This window comes from Aquarana catesbeiana, linkage group LG05, assembly GCF_042186555.1.
Source record: "Aquarana catesbeiana isolate 2022-GZ linkage group LG05, ASM4218655v1, whole genome shotgun sequence".
In the NCBI taxonomy this organism is placed as follows: domain Eukaryota; kingdom Metazoa; phylum Chordata; class Amphibia; order Anura; family Ranidae; genus Aquarana; species Aquarana catesbeiana.
In genome coordinates this window covers 364,109,759-364,132,398 of record NC_133328.1, presented here as the reverse complement: position 1 = coordinate 364,132,398, position 22,640 = coordinate 364,109,759, and the positions used below count along the sequence as shown (strand labels likewise).

The 22,640-nt window shown below is 42.2% G+C and overlaps 1 protein-coding gene across 9 annotated transcripts in view; it reads right to left on the bottom strand.

Moving 5' to 3' along the window:
- The window catches only part of ZCCHC2 (zinc finger CCHC-type containing 2), a 194,742-nt gene that overhangs the window by 93,649 nt on the left and 78,453 nt on the right, over positions 1–22,640 (bottom strand). For 8 of the 9 annotated variants that reach the window (XR_012244473.1, XM_073630916.1, XM_073630917.1 and 5 more), the window contains exons 3-5: positions 17,040–17,116; positions 15,619–15,690; positions 8,641–8,744 (exon numbers count right to left, since the gene is read on the bottom strand). Coding sequence is in view for 8 of the 9 variants with exons in the window: in XM_073630916.1 (XP_073487017.1) it covers positions 8,641–8,744; positions 15,619–15,690; positions 17,040–17,116 (253 nt within the window). In the remaining variant the exon portion in view is untranslated. The remainder of the gene's footprint in view (positions 1–8,640; positions 8,745–15,618; positions 15,691–17,039; positions 17,117–22,640) is intronic. The other variant, XM_073630920.1, reaches the window with a different exon arrangement.

Sequence of the window (22,640 nt, the reverse complement as noted above, 5' to 3'; positions counted from 1 at the left end):
AAATAAGCTGTACTAGTAATGCATGTGCAGGAAATGCATGCAAGGGTTGAGAGGCTTTTAATGAACCCAAGGAAGAAACCAAACTTTCAAGAGACTCCGTTAGGGGTAGCATGAAAGTAGAATGAACCATCTCCGTAAGAGATTGCATCAGCAATTTCTCAAATTTGAGAGGCTGGAAAAAAAAAGGCTCATTTACAGTTGTTTCCTCCGCAGAGGATTAATCATCGGTTTGTTCTTCCTCCTGATCAACTGAGGGTAATACTTCATGGATCTAGCATGCTTCCTATCCATTTGAATGGAGGATGCGATTAAAGCCACTAATCTTTCTTCCAGATCCTGCAGGGAGGAGGAAAGGACATCTTCAATCACGTATACAGGGGCTGAGATGTGAGCAGCAGTTGCACCATCAATTTGTTCCAAATGGCTCACCCTGGCTTGCCATAACTGGTAATTCAGGCGAGGATGACAGCATGGAAATGCGACTCGGGATCCTAGCGCCTGGGGGTAGGCATAGTACTAAGTACAAAAACAGAAGCAGTATACAAATTGCACTTAATCGCTGAAAATAGTCATGACATTTAAAGCCGCTATAAAATTCAGCATAGTGCTGGAAAAAAAGGTGTCCTTCCTGTATCAGGAATGCCAGTTTGCAACCCTCATATGTCCCACAGCTCGTGTCCTTGTGTTGCAGGCTGCTTGTTCCCTTCTTGTCAGCCGAGGAGAGACTGTCACAGCTGTGTTGTATTTGTTTTTGGCCTGCTCTGTGTCCTTGTGGACGTTCACGGCATCGTGCTTAGGCCCCACCCCACTCCGAGAAAAAATTCTGCCCCCTTTTAAAATGTTCCTGCGCTAGCGCGCGGCGTGTTCGTGTCCACCGACCAAACACGAGGGGGGAGCAGGGATCCATCCAGCAGCAGGCTCAAACAACAGTAAAAATCAGCCACAGTCAAAACAATAAGCGGCATTAGTGTGGCCTCTGCAACCCCCCCCCCCCCCCCACGGAGGGGGGGTTTAATGTAAGGGGGTACAGCACTAACCCTCTGGTCCCATCAGGGAGAAGAATACACTTTTGCAGCTTTCTCTTACCTTGCAGAATCTCCCTCTGCACGCTGCTGCAATCAAACAGGGATTGAGCTTACAGTGAGACAACAGAGTAAGGTATGTGCATAGACTCCCTCTAGTGGAGAACTAAGGCATGACAACATTTTTTCCTTAATGGAAGAAATTCATTGATCTTTTTAACCAGTTGCCGACCGCCGCACGACGATGTACGTCGGCAGAATGGCACGGGCAGGCAAAAGGACTTACAGCTACGTCCTTGCCTGCCCGCCGGTGGGGGGTCCGATCGGACCCCTCCCCGGTGCCTGCGGCGGTCGGCAAATCTCCCCCGGCGATCGGAGGTGAGGGGGAGGCCATCCATTCGTGGCCCCCCCCCCCACGATCGCTCCCAGCCGATGGGATCATTTCCCTGCCTCTGTATTGTACACAGAGGCAGAGGAAATGATGTCATCTCTCCTCGGCTCTGCATTTTCCGTTCCGGCGCCGAGGAGAGAAGACTGGAATGTGAGTGCACAACACACACACATACAGTAGAACATGCCAGGCACACATTACACCCCCGATCCCCCCTTCCCGATTACCCCCTGATCACCCCTCCCGCCCCCCCCCCCCCCGTCACAATGACACCAAGCAGTTTTTTTTTCTGATTACTGCATGGTGTCAGTTTGTGACAGTTAGTGTGGTAGGGCAGTTAGGGTTAGCCCCCTTTAGGTCTAGGATACCCCCCTAACCCCCCCAAATAAAGTTTTAACCCCTTGATCACCCCCCGTCACCAGTGTCGCTAAGCGATCATTTTTCTGATCGCTGTATTAGTGTCACTGGTGACGCTAGTTAGGGAGGTAAATATTTAGGTTCGCCGTCAGCATTTTATAGCGTCAGGGACCCCCATATACTACCTAATAAATGTTTTAACCCCTTGATTGCCCCCTAGTTAACCCTTTCACCACTGATCACCGTATAACTGTTACGGGTGACGCTGGTTAGTTTGTTTATTTTTTTATAGTGTCAGGGCACCCGCCGTTTATTACCTAATAAAGGTTTAGCCACGTGATCGCCCGGCGGTGATATGCGTCGCCCCAGGCCGCGTCAGATTAGCGCCAGTACCGCTAACGCACGCAGCATACGCCTCCCTCAGTGGTATAGTATCTGAACGGATCAATATCTGATCCGATCAGATCTATACTAGCGTCCCCAGCAGTTTAGGGTTCCCAAAAACGCAGTGTTAGCGGGATCAGCCCAGATACCTGCTAGCACCTGCGTTTTGCCCCTCCGCCCGGCCCAGCCCACCCAAGTGCAGTATCGATCGATCACTGTCACTTACAAAACACTAAACGCATAACTGCAGCGTTCGCAGAGTCAGGCCTGATCCCTGCGATCGCTAACAGTTTTTTTGGTAGCGGTTTGGTGCACTGGCAAGCACCAGCGACCTAGTACACCCCGGTCGTAGTCAAACCAGCACTGCAGTAACACTTGGTGACGTGGCGAGTCCCATAAGTGCAGTTCAAGCTGGTGAGGTGGCAAGTACAAGTATTATTGTTCCTCCTGTCCTGACAATCCTGGTCTTTGCATTGGTGAATGTTTTGAACGCTACCATGCACTAGTTGAGTATTAGCGTAGGGTACAGCACTGCACAAACTAGGCACACTTTCACAGGGTCTCCCAAGATGCCATCGCATTTTGAGAGACCCAAACCTGGAACCGGTTACAGTTATAAAAGTTAGTTACAAAAAAGAAATGTAAAAAAAAAAAAAAAAATAGTTGTCGTTTTATTGTTCTCTCTCTTTCTATTCTCTCTCTATTGTTCTGCTCTTTTTTTACTGTATTCTATTCTGCAATGTTTTATTGTTATTACGTTTTATCATGTTTGCTTTTCAGGTATGCAATTTTTTATACTAAATTTTTGATTTCACTCTTCACTGCCTATCACAGTTTCGGAGGCAATGGAATGCCCAGGTGGCACAAACCCCCCCAAATGACCCTATTTTGGAAAGTAGACACCCCAAGCTATTTGCTGAGAGGTATAGTGAGTATTTTGCAAACCTTACTTTTTGTCACAAAGTTTTGAAAATTGAAAAAAAGAAAAAAAAAAAAAAAATGTTTTTTCTTGTCTTTCTTCATTTTCAAAAACAAATGAGAGCTGCAAAATACTCACCATGCCTCTCAGCAAATAGCTTGGGGTGTCTACTTTCCAAAATGGGGTCATTTGGGGGGGGGGGTTTGTGCCATCTGGGCATTTTATGGCCTTCAAAACTGTGATAGGTAGTGAGGAGTGAAATCAAAAATTTACGCCCTTAGAAATCCTGAAGGCGGTGATTGGTTTTCGGGGCCCCGTACGCGGCAAGGCTCCCAAAAAGTCCCACACATATGGTATCCCCGTACTCAGGAGAAGCAGCTGAATGTATTTTGGGGTGCAATTCCACATATGCCCATGGCCTGTGTGAGCAATATATCATTTAGTGACAACTTTTTTTATTTTTTTTTTTTGTCATTATTCAAGCACTTGGGACAAAAAAAATATTCAATGAGCTCAACATGCCTCTCAGCAATTTTCTTGGGGTGTCTACTTTCCAAAATGGGGTCATTTGGGGGGGTTTTGTACTGCCCTGCCATTTTAGCACCTCAAGAAATGACATAAGCAGTCATAAACTAAAAGCTGTGTAAATTCCAGAAAATGTACCCTAGCTTGTAGACGCTATAACTTTTGCGCAAACCAATAAATATACACTTATTGACATTTTTTTTTACCAAAGACATGTGGCCGAATACATTTTGGCCTAAATGTATGACTAAAATTGAGTTTGATTTTTTTTTATAACAAAAAGTAGAAAATATCATTTTTTTTCTGAATTTTCGGTCTTTTTCCGTTTATAGCGCAAAAAATAAAAACGGCAGGGGTGATCAAATACCATCAAAAGAAAGCTCTATTTGTGGGAAGAAAAGGACGCAAATTTTGTTTGGGTACAGCATTGCATGACCACGCAATTAGCAGTTAAAGCGACGCAGTGCCAAATTGTAAAAAGTGCTCTGGTCAGGAAGGGGCTAAATCCTTCCGGGGCTGAAGTGGTTAATACCCAAGTTTCTTCCCTTACCTTATCCTCGCCGCAGGATTTGTTGAATTAACAAACAATCCAACCTTCACCCATCACGGCAGGCTACGTAGCAAACCTTCAGGGACTGGGTCCCTAAAACGGGGTTCCAACTGCCCTGGACCTGTAAAAGCACCTCATAAGGAAGTTTAGGTAATGTAGCAAGACCTAAGCCCTGGATTCCAGCCCTACAAAGAGGCGTTACAGGCAAAACCTCGCGCTTCGGAAACGAGGCCCCAGGTACCATCCTTTTAGGCCTTAATGGCACTTTGGATGGATCTGGTGTATGGAGGCTATTTAAATCCACCATGGATCCCTCCTGGAGCTCCTCAGAGCACATCTTCACTCGTGACCAATACCTTAGACACTGGCGAAAAAACTGATGTGCTCCTGGAAGGACGAGGGGTTAAATAGGGAGTAAACTTCCTTGATTGGGTTTACCAGTGTCAAAACCCATTAAGTAATTACTTAAGGCTCTGTGTCCCATACGATAAAGTCAGTCTAGTGTCACCTCCCTCTCCTCCCAGGGTTATGCCGTATAACAAATCCACATCTACAGTATCTCACAAAAGTACACCCCTCACATTTTTGTAAATATTTTATTATAGCTTTTCAAGTGACAACACTGAAGAAATTACACTTTGCTACAATGTAAAGTAGTGAGTGTACAGCTTGTATAACAGCGTAAATTTGTTGTCCCCTCACAATAACAACACACAGCCATTATTGTCTAAACTGCTGGCAACAAAAGTGAGTACACCCCTAAGTGAAAAGTCCAAATTGGGCCCAAAGTGTCAATATTTTGTGTGGCCACTATTATTTTGCAGCACTGCCTTAACCCTCTTGGGCATGGAGTTCACCAGAGCTTCACAGTTTGCCACTGGAGTCCTCGTCCACTCCTTAATGACGACATCACAGAGCTGGGGGATGTTAGAGACGTTGCGCTCCTCCACCTCGCAGTTGAGGATGCCCCACAGATGCTCAATAGGGTTTAGGTCTGGGGACATGCTTGGCCAGTCCATCATCTTTACCTTCAGCTTCTTTAGCAAGGCAGTGGTCATCTTGGAGGGGTGTTTGGGGTTATGTTGGAATACTGCCCTGTGGCCCAGTTTCCGAAGGTAGGGGATCATGCTCGGCTTCAGTAATTCACAGTACATGTTGGCATTCATGGTTCTCAATGAAATGTAGCTCCCCAGTGCCAGCAGCACTCACACAGCCCCAGACCATGAGACTCACCACATGCTTGACTGTAGGCAAGACACACTTGTCTTTGTACTCCTAACCTGGTTGCCGCCACACATGCTTGAAACCATCGGAACCAAATAAGTTTATCTTGGTCTCATCAGACCACAAGACATGGTTCCAGTAATCCATGTCCTTAGTTTATGGATAATTTAAATTGGCATAATTTGTCGCCATTCCATGTGCACGCGCAATTTTAAATCGTGACATGTTAAGTATCTATTTACTAGGCATAACTTCATCTTTCACATTATTCAAAACAAAATTGGGCTAACTTTACGGTTTTGTTTTTTATTCATTAAAGTGTATTCTTTTTTTTCCAAAAAAAATAGCGTTTGAAAGACCGCTGCGCAAATACTGTGTGATATAAAATATTTAAATTACCGCCATTTTATTCTCCAGGGACTCTGCTTAAAAAATAAAATTTATATACACATGCATATACATATATATATATATATATATATATATATCGTATTTATCGGCATATAACACGCACATTCATTTTAAGAGGGAAGTTTCAGCAAAAAAAAATTTAATTTTAAATAAGGAACTTTGAAGCAAAATAAGGGTCAGTGCCCATCAGCAGCCTCACCACTGCCATCAATGCAGCCTGATCAATGCCCATCTGCAGCCTCACAAGTGCCATCAATGCAGCCTCATCAGTCCATGTCAATGCAGCCTCACCATTGCCATCAATGCAGCAGCCTCACCATTGCCATCAATGCAGCAGCCTCACCATTGCCATCAATGCAGCCTGATCGATGCCCATCTGCAGCCTAAAGGGGACAGAGACGAGCGCTGACAGATTACATACAGTGAGAATTTCCTATGATAGACAGAACAGTGGTCCACGGTGGCCCAGGAGACGGGAGTTCCTATTACAGAGGCCGCCAAGTAAACAGGAGATTCTCACTGTATGTAATCTGATGGCGCTCATCCCGCCCCCTCCCTGTCCCCTCCGAGGCAGCTAAAATTGAAGTATTGGCGTATAACACGCACACGGTATTTGAACCCAATTTTCATGGTGAAAAAGTGAGTGTTATACGCCAATAAATACAATATATATATATATATATATATATATATATATATATATATATATATATATATATATATATATATATATACATATACATACACATATACACACACGCATACATACATACACACACACACACACACACACACACACACACACACACACATTTGTGCTCATAAATTTACATACCCTGGCAGAATTTATGATATCTTCACCATTTTTCAGAGAATATGAATGATAACACAAAAACATTTCTTTCACTCCTGGTTAATAAATGGCTTCAGCCAAACACTATAAATCAACTGTGTTTACTCTTTTTAAATCATAAATCACAACAGAAACTACCCAAATGACCCTGATCAAAAGTTTACATACCCCAGTTGTCAATACCGTTTGCTCCCTTTAACATCAATGACGGCTTGGAGTCTTTTGTGGCATTTGTGGATGAGGCTCTTTATCTTCTCAGATGGTAAAGCTGCCCATTCCTCTTGGCAAAAAGTCTCCAGTTCCTGTAAATTCTTGGGCTGTTTTGCATGAACTGCACATTTGAAATCTCCCCAGAGTGGCTCAATGATATTGAGGTCAGGAGACAGATGGCCACTCCAGAACCTTCATTTTATTCTGCTGTAGCCAATGACAGGTCAACTTGGCCTTGTGTTTTGGATCATTGTCATGTTGGAATGTCCCATGCACAGCTTCCTGGCTGATGAATGCAAATGTTCCTCAGGTATTTTTTGATAACATACTGTATTCATCTTGCCATCAATTTTGACCAAATTTCCTGTGCCTTTGTAGCTCACACATCCCCAAAGCATCAGCAATCCACCTCCGTGTTTCACAGTAGGAATGTATCTTTCATCATAGGCCTCGTTGACTCCTCTCCAAAAGTAGCATTTATGGTTGTGGCCAAAAAGCTAAATTTTGGTCTCATCACTCCAAATGACTGTGCCAAAAGGTTTGAGGCTTGTCTCTGTGCTTTTTGGTGTATTGTAAGCGGGATACTTTGTGGCATTTGCGTAGTAATGGCTTTCTTCTGGCGACTCGACCATGCAGCCCATCTTTCTTCAAGTGCCTCCTTATTTTGCATCTTGAAACAGCCACACCACATGTTTTCAGAGAGCACTGTATTTCACCTGAAGTTATTTGTGGGTTTTTCTTTGCATCGCGAACAATTTTCCTGGCAGTTGTGGCTGAAATTTTAGTTTGTCTACCTGACCGTGGTTTGGTTTCAAAAGAACCCCTCATTTTCCACTTCTTGATTAGAGTTTGAACACTGCTGATTGGCATTCTCAATTCCTTGGATATATTTTTATATCCCTTTCCTGTTTTATACAGTTTACCTACCTTTTCCTGCAGATCTTTTGACAATTATTTTGCTTTCCCCATGACTCAGAATCCAGAAAAGTCAGTGCAGCACTGGATGAAAGATGCAAGGTTCTGTTAGGAGTCCAGAAAATCATTGACCTTTTATACACACACACACACTAATTACAAGCAAACAGATCACAGGTGAGCATGGTTACCTTTATTAGCCATTCAAACCCCTTTGTGTCAACTTGTGTGCATGTTATCAGGCCAAAATCACCAGGGTATGTAAACTTTTGATCAGGGTCATTCGGGTAGTTTCTGATGTAAGTAAACACAGCTGATTGCTAATAAATGGCTTCAGCCAAACGCTAACCATGAGTAAAAGAAAAGTTTTTGTGTTATCATTCATAGTCTCTGAAAAATGACCAAGAAATCATAAATTCTGACAGGGTATGTAAACTTATGAGCACCACTGTGTATGTATATATATATATATATATATATATATATATATATATATATATATATATATATATATATATATATATATATATATATATATATATATATATATATTTGGGGGGTTCTAAGTATATTTCTAGATTTTTACATGTATATGAGAAATGTCACTACTTAAGTGCAATTTGCACTGCCGATTTCATTACGGCTTGCGACTTCAGAAGAAGTCTATGCAAGTCGCAATGAATATCGGTAAAAAGTAGTGCAGGAACCCATTTCATAATCGCTGCGATATGAGCCCATAAAAAGCTGCATCGGTGTGAATGGGGGCTAAATGTGGGTTACTCTGAGTATAGTATAAAAGAATTTTGTAAATAGAAATTCTCTACTATTCATAACATTTACAAAATGAGAAAATACATACATTCAGAAGCAAAAACTTACTGTATTATAGGCTCCAAATCTGAATGCTCCTCTCGTCTTTTTCCTAGGTGTAGGGCATCTATTATAGTCTTATCAATATGTTCATTGGACAGCTCCTTTGGAAGCTGGTGGCAAAGATACAACAAATTACTGTGGTCATTATAACTCCAAAGAAGATTACATGCATTTTTCATGAACCCCCATTGAACAGGCACCATAGAAAACAATGTATGTGGATATTGATTGTCTTGTGTTCTTGTGTTTAAGCAAACATTACAAATCATACAAGTGTGAGCCAAGCCCAAAGTGTCCTCATACTTTTCCATCAATGTATATGACAGACTAAAAAAAACCTGTGGCTTGACCATACAGGACAAAGCAACATGGTAATACAAAACTCCCCAGAGGTATAAAGTTGCCATCTTTTCTCTTTCCCGCGTAAGCTAGATTCACTGGATTTGTGCATTACACAGGACTGCTCTTGTGAAGGAGCCGTTTGGCCTAGTGCTATTACATGTATTGATTGACATGTTACCCTACCCCTGAAAGTACTGGGTTACATCCTTCCTGAAAGTAAAGGAAAAGCAAGCACATGCTTCAGGAAACGGGGTTAGCCTGTTACTTCACCCTGAATTGACAAAGCAAAGGCTTGCCTTCACCTTTGCACTGCCGCCGGCGTACAGCAAATGTTGGCAGCAGCGGTGGCTTTTACACACTCCCAGAGGCTGTGTACTTCATAAGCTGCTTGTTCGGCTTTCTCCTGGAAATGATTTACAGCCTCTTGATCACTTCCGCAGGTACGAAAACCCTACTAGACCTGCACGGTAGTGCCCTGAAGAGGTCTTCTCTACCTCCATCTCCTGGCCAGAAGCCCCAGACTTCGAAGGGGCACTACTGCTCAGGCACGACGAGGAAACAGAGGACTTGTGGTGCAGGATGTAACTGATCCCTAGAGGATAAGGATGCTGGATGAAGTATGCATCTGCAGAGCGGGTAAGTGGGCTCTGGAAGGGTGCATAAAAAATAAGTGCACTTTGTATGAAAAAGCACATTTTCTTTAACCCAAGCCTTCTCATCAACGCTCATTTCAGCTCTCTAAGTTAATAGTCTCTCATCAGAAATACTAAATCTGTTTCAGGAAACCTGTGGTGAGATAGATCTAGACTTTGCCTTTTTTCTAAAGGATTAGATCCTACTTTCTTAGTAGAAAAATATGCTGATCAAGAAAGTGTAAGTCAAGTCAGAAGTCCTTGTTGTGTACTTATTCCAGGTCAGCGACTGAAAACATTGAGGCTTGTTAATATAAATGGCCAAGCAACTAGCATTTTAGAGGTATATCACTCCGCAGCCACCTGGCTTTTATGACTGGTTTCTTTTAGGACACAGTGGAATGCGGCATGAATTTTTTTGGTTCACTTGTTTAACCTTGCCAGAGATGTTTTTGCATACATTTAAAAAAAAAAATCATTTTAGGTCTAAAGATTGCATAAAACCCCAAAACATTTTCTGAAAGCAGACACTCTAGAAAATAAAATGGTGATAGCTCCAATTTGTTGTGTTACATGATATTACTGCAAAAGGTCTAGGAAACACATTTCAGAAAAAAATAATAAAAAAATAAATAACAAATAAAACTAAAGTTCATTTTAGGGCACACAAACCGTAAATTAAACATATTTTATTTGTAATATAAAAGATGAGGTTTAACCGAATAAATAGATACCCAACACGTTAAAAGTTTAAATTTGTGTGTGACCATGAAACTGACAAACTTGAGTATCCTATATTTTCCAAAGGTGACACTTTAAAAACCCCATGGACGTGTTGGGGAGGGGGGCATTTCTGGCAGTTTTGGAAGCAATACAGCAGCTTGGGAGGTGCGAGATGATTCGATCTGATGGCCAGAAGTCAGCTTGTCAGATATCCACGTGCCCAAGTGTGTGTAAACCAACACCTGGCAGTGAAAGGGTTAAATTGACTGCCATATTTTAGGAGGCTCAATTCTAATTTGATGCAATATCCTCAGTCACTTAAAAAGAGAAATCGGCTGCAAAGATATAGTGAAGCACATAAAAGAAATGTAATACGTAAAATAGGAATTCTGACTTGAAGCGGAGTTCCACTTGCAAAAAAATATTAAATTAAAAGTCAACAGCTACAACTACTGCAGCTGCTGACTTTTAAAAATAAGGACACTCACCTGTCCGGGGAGCCCACGATGTCCTCACCTGCAGCCGACCTGTCCCTCGGCTGCGGGTGGAGGCGCCGGCATCTTAAGGGAATCAGAATGTGAAGCCTTGCAGAGGAAACGGATAAGCGGAAGTTCCATTTCTGGGTGGAACTCCGCTTTAACCGTAAAGTCCTTATCTTGGAGTATAGTACAAGACCTGAATACCTAGACTTATTCTTCAGCTATATGCAGCTACCTTTTGGTAATTGGATACTGGTAAATAAAAACTTGTAGGGGCTGTCCCCAGTGCACACCATAAAACCCTGCCCACACAGACTCCAGTATTTTTAAAGAAATAATACAAAAAATGTAGCTGCTGATTTTTAATAAACAGACATTAATCTGTCCTTTGATCCAGTGATGTGCTCACCCCAGTTGTCTTTACCGCCGGCATCTTAACTGTGGGCACTCGGCTGTGAGAGATTGTAGCTTCACAGCCTGGTGGCCACTGCGCATTGTGAATGGTCCCCGCAGTGTTCTGGGACCTGTCCCACGAGAACTTCCACTTCCGATCGTAGTGGGAGTGGATACCTGTAAAAATTGGGTACTTACTCCATCCCCCAAAAAAGTGCCATTACTGAAAGAGGAGCAGGAGAGGAGGCCTTAAAGCGGAACTTCCCCTTTTGGGTGGAGCTCCACTTTAACCGAATTAAGGAGGGATCAAGACACAGAAAAGAGGGCTTTGACCTGTACTGTACTCCAAGATAAGGTATTTACAGGCAAGTCAAAATTACTTTTCTCTTTAATAGTACAGTAAAGGTCACAGGACTTGTATTCTTAGACCAGAGGTCATACCCAAGTAATAAACTAAGGGTTGGGCAACAACGAAACAGAACTTTCAGCAACCTCACAAGAAAACAAGGCTTAGGAACACAAAACAAAAAAACACACTGATGACAGCTTAAAGCCATTTTCGGCCAAAACTCACCTCAGCTGAGCCCTGAACATCCACCCAGCAAGAACTTGTAAAACGTGTAAACTGCAGACCAGGTGGTGGCCTTGGAAATCTGGGAAGCAGGTGCTTGATGCTGAAAAGCCAAAGACAACAGCAGCCCTGGTGAATTAGGCTCTGGTAGAAAGGAAGAACTCTATCCCTAAAAGGTGTATGCCCTGGAAATAAGTTGCCTGATCCACCTAGCAATGGTGTTTTAAGCCTTGATTACAGATTGCGAGGCAAGACATTTCTGGAATGAAATGGATTAAGCAGAAACCTGTCCCTGGATGGTACTCAAGGCCAGATGCTCGTCACCAGCTGGCTTAAGAAAGCCTAGAACTTGAATGAAGGATTATTTCTTGGGACTTTCATTCCTTGTACTAGGCTAAGTAAGCCTTTCATGTGCGATGGTAAATCTTACAGGAGTTGAATTTTCTTGCTCTAAGGTGGGAAGAACAGATATAAAAAGGATACCTCTATACTTTAGAACTTGGGTTTTTAACAACCATGCCCTTTATTCCATCCCGCTTCTCAGTCGCTGGCTGTAGAGGCCTTGCACCAGTAGATCTGGACTGTTTGGAAGAGGTCATGGCTTGTTTACCAAAAGTCTGAGTATATCTGTAACACATTTTTCAATTTGGTGAGAGGAGGCACACCAAAAACCTTTCCTCCACTGTCTTGTGCAGCAGTCGAGGGAGGATCTTCATCGGAGGGAAAGCATAAACCAGCTTGAATTAAAGTGGTTGTAAAGGCAGGCTTTTTTTTATCTTAATGCATTCTATGCAATGAGATAAAAAAAAAAAAAAAAGGACTGTCCGGGACTCTTCCTCCTTATTGGCTAAGACACAGCAGCGGGCGCCATTGACTCCTGCTGCTGTCAAAGTCAGTGAATCAATGAGGAGACAGAGGGGGTGGGGTTGAGCCGCCGTCCATTTCTGAACTGACACACTGAGCAGAGGCTCAGGTGCCCCCATAGCAAGCTGCTTGCTGTGGGGGAACTCAGCAGGAGGGAGGAGCCAGGAGCGCAAGCGAGGGACACGAGAAGAGGACTTGGGCTGCTCTGTGCAAAACTGCTGCAAAGAGCAGGTAAGTATGACTTTTTCTTTTTAAATTACAGACAAAAATCGGGTCTTGTCACCAAGTACAATAGGTTACAAAATGTATTCAGCTTGTTGTCAGCTAGCCCGGATACTACAATGTCCACATCTGGTTTTCCCCATCAATCTTTTGACCAAGATTTTAAAATATCCCTACCCCACCCCCCCACCGGGTCTAGGAATTGGCGGTTTAGAAAGTCCGCCTGCCAATTGTCCAATTGAGGGATATGGAAGGCAAAGAGCGACATTGTTGTGTTTCCACGCAGGAGAGTATAAAGTCTCGTACACATGCTCAGATTTTCGAAACGTCCGTTTTTTTTGTAGCATGTTGGTCTCATGTCAAAAGTGAAGAGGTTACTCAAAATACGAAAATTTTCATACGACAATACAACGTCAGAAGTGACATAATGTGTTGAATAATTTTGTATGCATTCTTTTGTTTCTGAGCATGCGTAGTCTGGCTCTTATGATTTTTTTTTTCGTACAAAAACCATACTAATGAAACTAAAAGCGGACGCTGAGTTCACATCAGACAAAAATTTTGTAGTCTGCACATTAAGCTTTTGTCCGATGAAAAAGTGAAATCGACTGTCGAAAGCACCGTACTAACGATCGGAAAATTGTCAGACAGCTCGTTGTAAACATTTTTCCGTCCGATTTTCGTATAGTGTGCACGGGCCTTTAGACTTGTTTCTTTTGCAGCAGCCTGGATTCTGGTGCCCCTTTGTTGGTTTATCTAGGGCTAGGCCACATCAGTGGCAGTCTGAATTTATCCTAACCATGTGACCTTGCAGAAGCGAAGTCTAATGTTGTAGAGTATATGATGGCTCTCAGTTCCAGGACGTTTATGGGGAGTTTTGAATCCTGTCCAGGTCCCCCGAACAGTCAGGAAGTTTTAATCGCCACCTCAGCCTGTAAGGCTGGCATCAGTTGTCCTTGTCACCACCTTCAATGTCATGGGAAGGAAAGATTTTCCCAAGTCTAGAGAAGATCCACCAAATCAGGGAGAGCTTTGTCTGGATTTGCTTGCTCAATGTCAGGAGTATGTTGGATTAGCAAGGTTTGGAGTGAAACTGAAAATTTGTTGACCAAAAGAAAGTCCAAAATACAATAAGTGGAAATAAAGTGACTAAAGGTACTCCAATCCACAGTGAAGTAAATATAAAGTGCTTCAGAGAAATTCAGGTGTGCATCACCCCCTCATGTATCCCCACTCACCAGATCACAACAACCCCCAGCTTTTCAGTCTGGTGGGTCATTTAAAGTTTGGTAAAGAATCCTGGGATGGCGGATAAGATGATATGCCTTCAGGTCAGGAAATCCTTTAAAGAGTTTCTCAGCCAGAACATAGCAGGTAGCCAGAAGTAAAAATAGAAGGAAACTGATAGTGAAGTAACATTAAAAAGGTTTTATTAAAGAAGAGAGTGGGTACTTACAAGTATGATAAAAACAAGCCTCAAAATGGAGCTGTGGGTGTAAAAACGGCGTTCCTGGCGTGCGTTCCACAGGACCGGAAGTGCCGTCAGCGATACCAGAAATAGCGGTGTTACTGATGTCACTTCCCCCAAATCCCCATTTTGGAAAGTAGACACCCCAAGGAAATTGCTGAAAGGCATGTTGAGCCCATTGAATGTTTTTTTTGTCACAAGTGATTGAAAAATGACAAATAAAATAAAATTACACAAATTACACTTCTGAGTATGGGGATACCACACGTGAGACTTTTTGGGAGCCTAGCCGTGTACAGGACCCCGAAAACCAAGCACCGCCTTCAGGATTTCTAAGAGCGTAAATTATTAATTTCACTCCTCAATAACTATCACAGTTTTGAAGGCCATAAATTGCCAAGATAACACAAAACCCCCCAAAGGACCCCATTTTTGAAAGTAGACACCTCAAGCTATTTGCTGAGAGGCATGTTGAGTGTATGAAATATTTTGTATTTTGCCACAAGTTGCGGGAAAAACTTTTTTTTTTTTTTGTTTGCAAAGTTGTCACTAAATGATATATTGCTCAAACATGCCATGGGCAAATGTGAAATTACACCCCAAAATACATTCTGCTGCTTCTCCCGAGTACGGAGATACCACATGTGTGAGACTTTTTGGGAGCCTAGCCGTGTACAGGACCCCGAAAACCAATCACCGCCTTCAGGCTTTCTAAGGGCCTAAAATGGTGATTTCACTTCCTCACTACCTATCACAGTTTCAGAGACCATGAAATGTCAAGATAGCAAAAACACCCCCAAATGACCCCAATTTGGAAAGAAGACACTTCAAGCTATTTTCTGAAAGGCATGTTGAGTCCAGGAAGCGATCAGCAGGTCCAGGCCAAAAATCATTGGCCTGGAGACTGATCGATTCTAAAACAAATCTGATCGACGCAGCCGCCGTAAGGTAACGTCGCTTCACCCACCTGTTCCATTCAGTAAAACTGGCGGCTGGTCGGGAAGCGGTTAAGATACATTTTACAGGATACTTTGGGCAACACAACTACATTCAATCATAACGCTTCTATCCCAACAGGATAAATCCTTAAATCCTTGTAGCATTGAGTCCTTGGCTTCAAAACTGAATTGTTTAGTAACAACCAAGCAATTAGTTTTACGAGGATGTGAGCAATGGAAGCTTGTGCATTTCTTTCCCTAAATTATTGGCCAGACCACCAACTGTTCATAATTTTTGCTTTGAAAGTACATATGGTTAATTATTTTTATAATATCAGAAAATGGGCAATACCGTTAACAGGAATTCCACCAACTCCCGATATGACTTGGTTACTGACGTTTTGGAGTTATCGGACCAGGTCACCTAAAACAAAATGAAAACAGATATGCTTAACCAATGCGGAACCAGATGTGTTTCCATTCTGGAAGTTTGTCAGTTCTATGCCTTATAAAACTTTTGTCATCTAATCGAACATGCTATATACATTTTTTTGTTCAGGACAGCTGAGCATTTATTTGCCCAAAGCAGTTTTGCTGCTTATCTGTTTCCTCCATTCCTAAAGAACAGCACTAATGCTGGCACATGTGGTTCCATGGCTTCAACTTGCAAGGTTCTGCTGGTGACGGTTATCCCAAAAGGCCTGTGTTCAAGACCGATTAACCACCTGCTGTTGATTCAATTAGCTAGACACCCAGCCAGACCATCTCCCTCTTTTTTTTTAAATCTTTTTTTTTTTTTAAATCTCCCACTCTATTTAAATTGGCTCATTCCTGCAGGCACTGCTTGAGCCACAAGTACTAGTGTTCCTAGCGCCAGGTCCCCTAGTGACTTAGAGTCTTCTCCAGTAGGAAACTTCCTGACTTTCCAAGAGGATTATGAGTGCCCCCCCCCCCCCCCCCCCCGCTTCCTTTCTTGACTTTTCAAGGGTCCTAGTGTCCCACTTGGAGACTCCCAGTGTTTCTGTAAGAGACTCTTGCCTGCTTATCAGCCTAAGCTTATCGCCACCTTCTGGAGCTCTGGAGAAGACAAGGCAGTTTCTTATGCCCGATACACACGATGAGATTATCGGACGAATGATCGTCCGTTTTGTTTTTTTGCATGCTAATCTCAGATTGAATCTGATAAGTTTACAAAAATCATGAAAATTCGCGTACGACAGAATAAAAATTTGGAAGTGATGTCATGTGTTGTAATGCATTTGTATTGCATTTTCGAACGGCAGCTGTACTGATTAAATGAAAATCGTACGATCTGGCATATGGAAAAAAAAAAACTTGCATGTTGATAAAATAATATCGGATGAACGGTCCTGATCGGCTCTCGAAAGCTCTGTACCAACGATCAGATTATCGTACGATTGCTCCGAAATCTGTATTTTTCGTACAATTTTCTGATGGTGTGTACTGGGCATTAGACTCTGCCCTTTCAAGGGTCCTCACCTTAGCTGTGCAGGCAAGCTGGGTTCTCCCCCATCAGTACCAATAAGTATCCTTCCAGTACTAGAATCCTTGTGCACACCTAAATGTATCCTGTGTAACTGAATTCCCTGCATTAGGCTTGCTTTCCTCTAATTTCATCTGGTGATCTAGCCAGGAAGTCCGTTTAAACAAAAAAAAATCTCTCCAGCAGAAAGTATTATTTACAGAGTTGAGACAAACCGTTTAACCATTTTACCATTTAAAAAAAAAAAAACACAACACACATACACCCACCTCAAAAGTGTATTCAGAATTCTTTTCAGCTCTCCTTCGCTGCGCATATTTAAGACTGATGTTCTCTATGTGCACTGCTGTAGATGCAAAACAAAAAAAAAAATTAAGTTATTTAGTGCATTCTGCAAATCCCATGTTTTTTTTTTTTTCCATATTTTAGTGATTTTTTAAAGTTACAGCTATTAGACCAGGGGTGCGTAATCAGTGTCCCGAGGAGCCCTTTGATGTGGCCCGTGACCTCCTGCTCTGGGATGGAGGGTTGGCAAGCCTAGCTAGCGGGTTGCCGACCCGCCATCCCAGAGTATCAGTGTTTTTGAATAGAGCCAGCTCTAGAGGAAGCAAGCGACTGCGGAGCAGAGTCGCATAAGCCGATGCTTCCTGTATAGCACCGTCTCCTGTCATAGGGGGAGTGATGCCAAATGCACTCTGCCTGGGACAGCAACAGCCAGCGATACCTGAATGGAAGACTGTTATTAAACGTAAGTTTATTACTAAAATCAGTGTGTATATATGGGCATATCTGTTCTGCAGTGGTTACTGGGCTGCTTTCAAACCAATCCACAGGTGCAGTGCGGTGCACCTGGACGTTACCTGCACTGAGCCATAGACTTCTGTTTTTATTTGCGGGTTTGGTGCAGTTTCAGAAAGTACACCACACCTTCAGGATGTAATAGATTTCTACAGCAAAGTGCAGCTTACCCGCAGGAAAGCCGCAGGTGCACTGCACCCACAGTGTGAGTAAACCGCAGCACAGTGTGAAAGCAGCCTTAAGCCCCTCACATGATCAGTCCAACCCAATAGGACCCTCCATTCCCCTCTATGGAGCAGCAGATGTAAACTGACTTGTGTCCGTTTACACCCGCCTACCTCCAATCAGATCTGCTACAAAAAAACACAAAAAAAAAAAACTGGATGGATCGGATCGGAGGGCCCATAGAGTAGAGCGGGCCGTGTCTGCTTTGCATTTGCAGAGTGGACATGGACCGGTCATCCGCCCGCTCTGCTCATTGTGGCTCACGACGGGTTACCAAGTTGCTTAAGTGGCCTTCGCTCTCCAAAAAGGTTGGGCGCCCCTGTATTAGACTTTAATTTGGCAACAGATTTGAATATGGCCCCAACAGCCTCAGAACTGCTTTTATAGCCTTCAAATAATATATCAGGCTCATATTTTGGGGATACCATTCTTCACATCACCATTAGGTGTACCACACAACTAGTTGGGCCCAGCTTGCCCATATTTGTGCACTGCAGTCACATGCCAATCTTCCTCCTGAATCTTAAAACCATTGGGACCTCCTCCAACAGGAACAGTAAAACGCATCACCAAAATTTCTTTAAAAAGGAAGTCCTTCTACTGAACTTATAAGAGTTACTGGTAAGTCTAACTCTGGTTTTCCAAACCGTCTTCCAAGATAGCAAGAACTTTCCAGACTAGGGAGGGACAATTAAAAAAAAAAAAAAAGCCCAGAGACCGCACCTCCTACAGGGCTGACCATAAACATATAAATATCACAGAGCTCGCGGACCACGTTATACTCAGCAGCAGCACTCATGCTTAGAGAAAACAAAAAGGCAGAAGACCTAACCGCAGGGATAAGCCATGAATAAAAAATAAATAAGAGCTCAAAGTTACATAGGACTGATTCTAAAAAACAAAAATCAGTTATCCTAAAGCGGCTATTATTTGGCTAGATAAGAATGAGCAACACTTGTTTTCTCATCATAAGAAGACACCCAGTTAAATATGATGCTTTACAAGTATGAGATTTAGAAGGTTCTCTTTATGATCAGCTAAAGGCAATAGGAGGGTGTCCTTTACTATTATTTTTTTTCACAGTTTTGTTTTCCACCATTGTACTCTTCTCATACAATTTTTGTTGAGTGGAGTGGGATGATGGATTGGGTTTTTTCTTTTGTTTTTGCAGTCTGGATTTTTTCTCTCCCTTGTGTTTTCCTAGGGGAAAAAGGTTTTATCTCTTTGGTGTGCAAAAGTGTTCGTTTTTTTTTTGGCCTATACATAAGTGCTATCAAATTAATGTTGGATATGATGGATAAGTCCACTTGGTATACGGATAATATTCATTATTACGGTAATGATGTCTCTATTTTTGCTGGTACTAAAAATGACTGCTGCAATAACAATGTCATGGAATGTGAGAGGACTGAAGGAACAAGTAAAAAGGAGAGCTATTTTTTCAACCTTAATGCAACATAATCTGTCAATTGTCTGCTTGCAGGAAACACATCTTACCCAAGACACCAAGTCAATATTACAAAATGGGAGTTATCCAATTCAATACCATTCTATATATTCTATATATGCTAGAGGTACTAGCATATGGATATCTTCTAGAATTCAATTTTCCTGCATGGAGGCACTGATAGATTCACAGGGTAGATTTGTTTTATTGGTGTGCACGTTATTCTCCACGGTTTATATTGTGGGCTCAGTGTATATTCCCCCCACCATATAGTTCAGAAGTATTGCGTAAAATTGGTCCGTTTTTGGCAGAGCACACTGGCATACCATTATTACTAATGGCCGATTTTAATAATGTCTGCAATCCAGGTATGGATCGTTACCCAGTAGGTCCATGGGTAGAAACTCCTTTTGCTAGACATTTACAAGAACCGCGTTTACTTGATATATAGAGGGCATTTAACCCCAAGATTCATGCCTATTCATGTTGTTCCTCTACTTATGGATCACTATCCAGGATTAATTTAGTCCTGGGTACGGATCTAATGCTCCCATTTGTTTCGGATGTGCAGTATCTAGTAAGGAATATCTCAGATCATTCACCGATTTTACTGTCCTTAAAAAAAGATTCAACCTTGTAATAAATCAAATTGGTGGGTGAATGCCCTGTTGCTGCAGGTGCTGCCGCAGGACGGTTCTATCCGCTGGTCTCTGGTTGACTTTTTTGTCAAACAACACCGAAACTGCCACCTATCAGGTGGTATGGGTTACTATGAAGGCTTTTTTAAGAGGATTATTAATACAAGCTATAAGCCGGTTTAAAAAAATTGAATGTAGAGTGGTAAACGCGTCTGGTAGGAGAGGTACAGCAAAAAGAATTTCAATATATCCAAGAATCCCACCCCAATAAATCATTCTATATGGAAAGATACAATTATTATACAAAAAAGGAAAGTTTGGGAAAAAGCAGAACAAGCTACATTTTTGGAAAGAGTAGGTATGAGGAATGGGAAAATGTTAGCTGTAATAGCCAAATCTCAGACCCAATCTAACTATATCCTCTCAGTACGTTTGCTAACAGGCAACATCTCTCATAACCAAGAGGATATTATATCATCTTTTTGCTCCTTCTATGGTGATTTATAGGAGTATTAGGTCTCCTATAAATTGGGTCAACTTAGAGATTTTCTATCCCCCTGGAGATGCATTCAGTTTCTAGGGATGACAGAGAAAGACTTAAGCCTCGATCGGATTTTCAGACAGGAATTGTGTGTTGACAGACTGTTGCCCTAAAATCCGACCGTTTGTATGCTCCATCGGACAATTGTTGTCGGATTTTCCGCAGACAAATGCTGGATGGCAGCCTTATAAATTTTCCGGACAAATGTCTGTTGTCAGATTTTGTGATCGTGTGCACACAAGTCCGTCAGTCCAAAGTACAAACATGCATGATCGGAAGCAAGGACAAGCCAGAAGTGGTCGGTCTTGTAAACTAGCGTTCGTAATGGAGAATTAACATTCCCGTCGTGGCAAATTATGAAATCTCAAAATGCAGCGCACATTCTCTTCTTCTTTAATGGGATAATAATGAAGCTGCTTTGCTGGTGATACTGAGTTCTGCCAAACGTATTTTAAAAGGCTTTCATTTTCTAGTGATGTCAAGAAGATTATTATTATGCTTGTTTTTATTTTTTTGGGCAAGTTACCCAAAAAAAGTGGACAACACCATTATCCCACAGTTTTTGAGATCAAAAGATACAACTATGTTGGTGTCCCTTGTTAATTTAACATTAGCAGAATTAAAGCAAGCAGTTTTAGAATCCCCCAATGGGAAGGCATCAGGTACTGATGGCTTACCGCCAGAAATATAAAAGATACATGGAGACATATTACTCCCAGAATTGTTGAAAGTGCTTAAATCAGGCATTTAACCCTTTCATGACTAAGCCTATTTTTGTAATTAGGTGTTTACAAGTTCAAATCCGTATTTTTTGCTAGAAAATTACTTAGAGTTCCCAAACATTATATATATTTTTTTAGCAGAGAATCTAGAGAATAAAATGGCGATTGTTGCAATATTTTTTATCACACGGTATTTGTGCAGCGGTGTTTTAAACGCAAATTTTTGGAAAAGGGACACTTTCATGAATTTTAAAAAATCCAAACAGTAAAGTTACCCCAATTTTTTTGTATAATGTGAAAGATGATGTTACGCCGAGTAAATAGATACCAAACATGTCACCCTTTATAATTGCACGCACTCGTGGAATGGCGACAAACTACGGTACCTATGAATTTCTATAGGCGACGCTTTAAAAATTTTTTACAGTTACCAGGTTTGAGCTACAGAGGAGGTCTAGGGCTAGAATTATTGCTCTCGCTCTGACGATCGCGCCGATACCTCACATGCGTGGTTTGAACACCGTTTACATATGCGGGCGCGACTTCCGTATGCGTTTTCTTCGCTGCGCGAACTCACGGGAACAGGGGCACTTAAAACATTTTTTTTATTTATTTATTTTTTATTTTATTTATTTTTTATTTTATTTATTTTTTTACTTTATAAATTGTGTTTAAAAAAAATTTTTTTTTTTTTTTACTTTTATTGCTGTCACAAGGAATGTAAACATCCCTTGTGACAGTAATAGGTGGTGACAGGTACTCTTTATGAAGGGATCGGGGGTCTAAAAGACCCCCCATCCCTCCTTTACACTTCAAAGTATTCAGATCGCCGAAAACGGCGATTCTGAATACTGTGTACTTTTTTACATTCGGCGCCATAGGCAGCCGAGTAAACGGGAAGTGACGTCATGACGTCGCTTCCGCGTTTACAACAAGAAGGCTGGAACGAAGCCGCTCACAGCTTCGTTCCAGCCCGCCCCCAGCCGCCGAAGATTCCTGATTGGACACCGGGCCTCCCGTGCGGGAGGCGGCGGGAGGGGGGGGATGTCCCCTCCAGCTTCTCCAGTATAACAACCGAGCGGCTTTTAGCCGCATCGGTTGTTATACACGGGTAGCCGATCGCCCGCTGTAAACAACGGTACCGGGATGATGCCTGCAGCTGCGGGCATCATCCCGGTATAACCCCGGAAAGCCGAGTACGCATATCTGCGTGCGGTCGGCGGGAAGGGGTTAATACTTTTAAGCGCCCGGGATCAATGAACAAAGCTAGAATTATAGTAATACTTAAACCAGATAAAGATCAGACATCACCAGAGTCTTATTGACCAATTTCACTGTTAAATTCAGATGTGAATATTTAGCAAGAGTTTTGGCTACTAGGCTAAATAACGTTATGGAAAAGTTGGTCCACTCAGATGAGATCAGACAGGTTTTATCCTAGTTAGGTCTACAACAAATTTGAGGAAATTGTTTCTTAATTTACAGAGTATACCGGATAA